Genomic DNA, 5671 nt, shown 5'->3' with positions numbered 1-5671 from the left:
GTTGGATATTGGTCTGGTGGAGTCGAATATCAGGTCATTTCTGGGCCATAAAAGTAGGTGGCCTAGAAAAACTCACAACTTGAAAAAGTTAGGCCACCACGTCAACATGGCCTAGAAACCGCACCAGTTAAATATCCGAGCATTTCTAGGCCGAAAAAGTAAGTGGCCTAGAAAAACCGTGTGTATTTCCCAGGTCACCCCACTGCTGTTCGAGTGCATTTCCGTCAAAATGGACTGTCCCATCGACATCGAGCCCATCATTTCATCGTCGGCCGTCTTCACACTGATCCCAATCTTCAGAATTTGGCTTCAGCTACACGTCGCCAGTTTCACGATTGCCAATTAGTGAGTTTTTCAGAACCAGACCGGTCTAGAACCGTCCGTTTCGAAACCAAACATTCTTCCAGCCGTGACTCGATTCGTGGTCAAATGCCAAGCCGTTCGCTGGGCGATATTGCCACCAAGAAGCATCTGATGCACGCATTGGACGCCGAAATTTCGAATATCAAACAGAAATGGACTGGCTATGTCGACGTGGCAATTTCCCTGTACTATGAACGAGTGGCGAAAGCGGTGTCGCTGGATGAGTACACAGAGTGTCAGGATGTTCTCGCTAGAGAGGTTACCAAGGTGAATTTGGCGGGAAAATCTGAGTTCCTGTGCGTTCTCAGAGATTTTCAGTGTTAAAATCGAGTTCTTCACCCTGGAATTAGTCTCAACTCCAATTTTCAGCCCTCTAGCTCGCATTCGATGTTTGCGTACTTTCGGAGCTACAGTATCCCCCGAAAATTTAAAAAAATGAGAATAATCGTCAAAAACGAGCTAGAAAGCTCTAGTTTTTGCGTTTAGACTGAAATTTTTTGTGTTTTCAGCCCGAACCAAATAGCTAGAGGTTTCTAGCTCATTTTTGAATGTTCTTGCGTTTTTCGAGGGTTACTGTAGCTCCAACAGTACGCAAACACCGAATGCAAGCTAGAGAGCTGAAAATTGGAGTTTAGACGAATTCAAGGGTGGGAAACTCGATTTTAATACTGAAATTCTCTGAAAATTCACTGGTATTCAGATTTTCGAAATTTTCGGATTACTGTAGCCTCAATAGTACGCAAACACCGAATGCAAGCTAGAGAGCCGCGAAATTGAGTTTAGGCTAATTCAGCGGTGGGAAACTCGATTTTGGCGCTGAAATTCTCTGAAAAATGCACAGAAATTCAGATTTTTCGATGTTTAAATTTTTGCAGATGATGGGAATCACCGAATTGTCGCATTTGGAGAATATCAAAGACATTTTGAACATAATCTGGATTTATGACAACGATGACAGTAATCTTCGTGACCTGATTGCCGATTTCGAGGAAGTTCAATCAAGAGCCCGAATGGATTATGTTGTCGCTTAATTACCCTCCTCCCCCAATTATCTCTTAATTACCTGGTGCAAAAATTTTTTCGTTGTTGAATAATTCACTTAAATTCTTTCTTGTTTTTTGGGTTTTTTTATGTATGGATTTTGGTTTTTTGCTGGTTTTTATATATCATTAAAGCGTTAATTATCCTGTTCTGTCCAAAAATTAGCCAAGAAATTTGTCACGAAGTGGGCGGAGCGTAGTAACTACAGTAGTCTTGTGATGAGTTGGAGGGAAAAAATTGGCAGTATTATCGGCGGATGGACCAAATCTCTGTGGTTTCTCATCTAGCTGGGAGATGATTGTGGCGGCGATGACGATAATGACGAAGCAGAAGGAGACGCTGGAAATTTTTGGAAATTTTCCAAGTTTTATTAATTCTCATGACATTTCAGCCTTAAACCAAAAAACTGGAGCTTTCTAGCTCACTTTTGACGATTTTTGGGGTTTTGGGGGTTACTGTAGCTCCAAAAGTACGCAAACACCCAATGCAAGCTAGAGAGCTGCAAATTGGAGTTTAGGCTAATTTAATGGTGGGGAACTCGATTTGAGACCTGGAATTATCTGAAAATTTCTTGGAATTCCGATTTTCGACTTTTCCCGGAAGATTACTGTAACTCAAAAATACGCAACCTCATAATTTGAGTAAACCAGCGATAAATTTGAATTTCTCATGAAATTTCAGCCAAAAATCAAAAAACTAGAGATTTCTAGCTCATTTTTAAAGATTTTCTCGTTTTTTCGGGTTACTGTAGCTTCAAAAGTACGCAAACACCGATTGCGAGCTAGAGAGCTGAAAATGGGGATTTAGACTAAATCAAGGATGGGAAATTCGATTTTATTATCGAATTCAGCTGAAAATGCACAGGAATTCAGATTTTCGCCATTTTCGGGTTACTGTAGCTTCAAAAGTAGGCAAACACCGATTGCTAGCTAGAGAGCTGAAAATTGGAGCCTAGGCTAATTCAAAGGTAGGAAACTCGATTTTAGAATTGGAATTTTCTAAAAATTCCTCGGACATCTGATTTTCGACTTTTTCGAAAAAAATTCCACAATTTTTTTTCAAATTCCCGCCAAATCATTTTCTTGTTCGGTAGAGCGCACTTACCCAGTTATTACCACTAATAATTTTGCGTTTGAAATCGCGCCATTTTTCGAGAATCCCGGGGAAGGTGTCGGAGATGGGAGGGGCTGAAAATTGGGGAAAATCGATTTTTCTGAAAAAAATTTTTTGTTTTGAAAATTTCAGATTTCTTCTTCGAAATTTGTCTGAAACTACATAAGTGTTCAGTCAAAAATTGATTTTTTTAGAAGGAAATTTGGAAAAATGCTGAAAATCGAAAAAAAAACTTTAAAATTCGATTTTTGAAAATTTCTGATTTTTTCTGAAAATTTATCTGAAATTCATAAAATATAATTTTGCTAATAATTATAAAAAATATTTAAAAAAAAATTTTTTTTTTGCAAAATTTCCAAATATTTCCTCAATTTCACTAATTACCCCCTAATTAAGTTTCACTAATTAACTCACATCCTCCACAATATCATTCATCGTTCGGAAATCTTCAGCTGTGATTGCCTCGAACATTTTCTCTTTCAGCTTACAATTTTCAGACAAAAAAATTTCAGAAAACGTTTTATTTTCAGAAGTAACCCTGTGATAAGGAAAAGAGAATAATAATAATGATAATAGGATTTCTAGTATATGATTATGTTTTTCAAATAATAAGAATCCCGTTGGGAAATTAAAAATTCCAAAAGAAATAATATCTTTTTTAGTAAAAATAGACAAAAATTTCTGAATTTTCAAACTTCTATTAGGTTGGCGGGAAAGTCTTTGTCACTTTTTCAATAGTTTATTTCTCAAAGAAAAAATAACCGAATAATTAATTATATTGTCCATCATTATCAACAACATGTCTCCAACGTTCCCTCAATTTATGGATTCCATTGCGGTAGAATCCAGCCGGGCGTGAGGCAAAGTATTGTTTGAGTGCCGCTTCGACCGCTCCACGGGAATTGAAGCTTCTTCCTTCGAAGGCACGTGTCATATCGCCAAATAACCAATAGTCGGAAGGAGCAAGATCAGGAGAATACGGGGGGTGAGGGAGAACATTCCATCCATATCCCATCAGCTCCTGCTTCACTTGTTTCGAAACATGTGGGCGAGCGTTATCATGTTGCTAGTACACTTTCTTGTCTTTCAGGGCCGAACGGTCGACTGCTTTCTTGAGGTTTCGTAGTTGAGTAGTGTAGAGGTCTCCAGTTATTGTTTTGCCCTCGGGCAGAAGTTCCCAGTAGATGGGGCCGTCCACTCCCCACCACACAGAGAGCATAACTTTTTTCGGATGAAGGTCGGGTTTTGGGACATCCTGTGGGCTCTCTCCTTCTCCAACCCACTGGGATTTCCTGTGGTGATTATCGTAGAAGACCCACTTCTCATCTCCGGTTATTAGCCGGTCCAGCCATCGATCGCCCGCGTGGAGAGTGAGAAGAGTAATCGAATCGTCGACTCGGCGGTCAAGGTTGGCTTGAGTCAGGTGATGAGGTATGAATCGACCAAAAAGTTTTCTCATTCCAAGAGACTTCAAACCTTCAAGGACTGTGCTATGGTGAACTCCGAATGTGACAGCTAGTTCAGGCTAGATTGAAATGGATCCGATTGCAATGCGTGCTTCAGCTTGTCCAAATCCAACTCACGGGGTCTCCCAGAGCGATCCTTTTCATCGAGCGAGAAGTCATCTTTTTCGAAACGATGGAACCAATTGCGAATAGTATTGTAGTGAGGGGCATGTGTGTTGTACACATTCTTCAAGAAAGTTTCCGAATCCTTCATCGTGGTGTGAGATAGGAAGAGGTAAATCAAAACATGTCTGATGTGAATAGCAGTGGGAACAAACATATCGTTTCAATTACAGATGAGGAGCAGGGAAGGAGATGGGGACTTGTTTATATGGAAGGTTCTTATCACCTTGTTATTCACTAGAGTCGATATCATACACAGCCTCCATATACGAGAACAGTGATTAAACAAACAGAGTGACAAAGACTTTCCCGCCAACCTAATAAATTTCTGAATATCTGAATTTCTGAATTTCTGAATTTCTGAATTTTAGAATTTCTGAATTTCTGAATTTCTGATTTTCTGAATTTCGGAATTTTAGAATTTCTGAATTTCTGAATTTCTGAATTTCTGAATTTCTGATATTCTGAATACCTGATTTTCTGAATTTCTGAATTTCTGAATTTCTGAATTTCGGAATTTTAGAATTTCTGATTTTTTTTAATTTCTGAACTTCTGAATTTTTGAATTTCGGAATTTTAGAATTTCTGAATTTCTGAATTTCTGATTTTCTGAATTTTAGAATTTCTAAATTTCTGAACTTCTGAATTTTTGAATTTCGGAATTTTAGAATTTCTGAATTTCTGATTTTCTGAATATCTGAATTTCTGAATTTCTGAATTTCGGAATTTTAGAATTTCTGAATTTCTGAATTTCTGAATTTCGGAATTTTAGAATTTCTGAATTTCTTAATTTCTGAACTTCTGAATTTTTGAATTTCGGAATTTTAGAATTTCTGAATTTCTGAATTTCTGATTTTCTGAATTTTAGAATTTCTAAATTTCTGAACTTCTGAATTTTTGAATTTCGGAATTTTAGAATTTCTGAATTTCTGATTTTCTGAATATCTGAATTTCTGAATTTCTGAATTTCGGAATTTTAGAATTTCTGAATTTCTGAATTTCTGAATTTCGGAATTTTAGAATTTCTGAATTTCTTAATTTCTGAACTTCTGAATTTTTGAATTTCGGAATTTTAGAATTTCTGAATTTCTGAATTTCTGATTTTCTGAATTTTAGAATTTCTGAATTTCTGAATTTCGGAATTTTAGAATTTCTGAATTTCTAAATTTCTGAACTTCTGAATTTTTGAATTTCGGAATTTTAGAATTTCTGAATTTCTGAATTTCTGAATTTCCGAAATTTCGAATTTCTGAATTTTCAAATTTCTAAATTTCTGAACTTCTGAATTTCTGAATTTTCTGTTTTTCGGAATTTTTGTAATTTCTGAATTTTCGAGTTTCTGAATTTTTTTGACTTCAAGAATTACAGACTTTTGTAATTTCTGAATTTTCTGATTTTCTGAATTTCGTAAATAAGATTTATTTATATAATACAGTGACTAACAACTAATGAAAAAAAATGATTATACACAGAGATCTGAACCGCAAAATAGTAATTTTTAGTTAATTGACCAATTAAGTTCCCAA

At 36.5% G+C, this 5671-nt stretch overlaps 1 protein-coding gene across 1 annotated transcript in view; it reads left to right on the top strand.

Annotated features, from left to right (window-relative positions):
• The window catches only part of Cbr-gip-2, a gene marked incomplete at both ends in the record, with an annotated part of 7377 nt that extends 5983 nt beyond the window's left edge, over window positions 1-1394 (top strand). The window contains 3 exons of the mRNA XM_002648779.1: window positions 194-345; window positions 408-630; window positions 1239-1394. Of these exons, the coding sequence (XP_002648825.1) occupies window positions 194-345; window positions 408-630; window positions 1239-1394 (531 nt within the window). The remainder of the gene's footprint in view (window positions 1-193; window positions 346-407; window positions 631-1238) is intronic.
• Window positions 1395-5671: the final 4277 nt, after the last annotated feature.

This window comes from Caenorhabditis briggsae (assembly GCF_000004555.2).
Source record: "Caenorhabditis briggsae complete genome, chrI, whole genome shotgun sequence".
Classification (NCBI taxonomy): domain Eukaryota; kingdom Metazoa; phylum Nematoda; class Chromadorea; order Rhabditida; family Rhabditidae; genus Caenorhabditis; species Caenorhabditis briggsae.
Note: the sequence above shows the minus strand (reverse complement) of the source record. Positions and strands in the feature narration are given on the sequence as shown.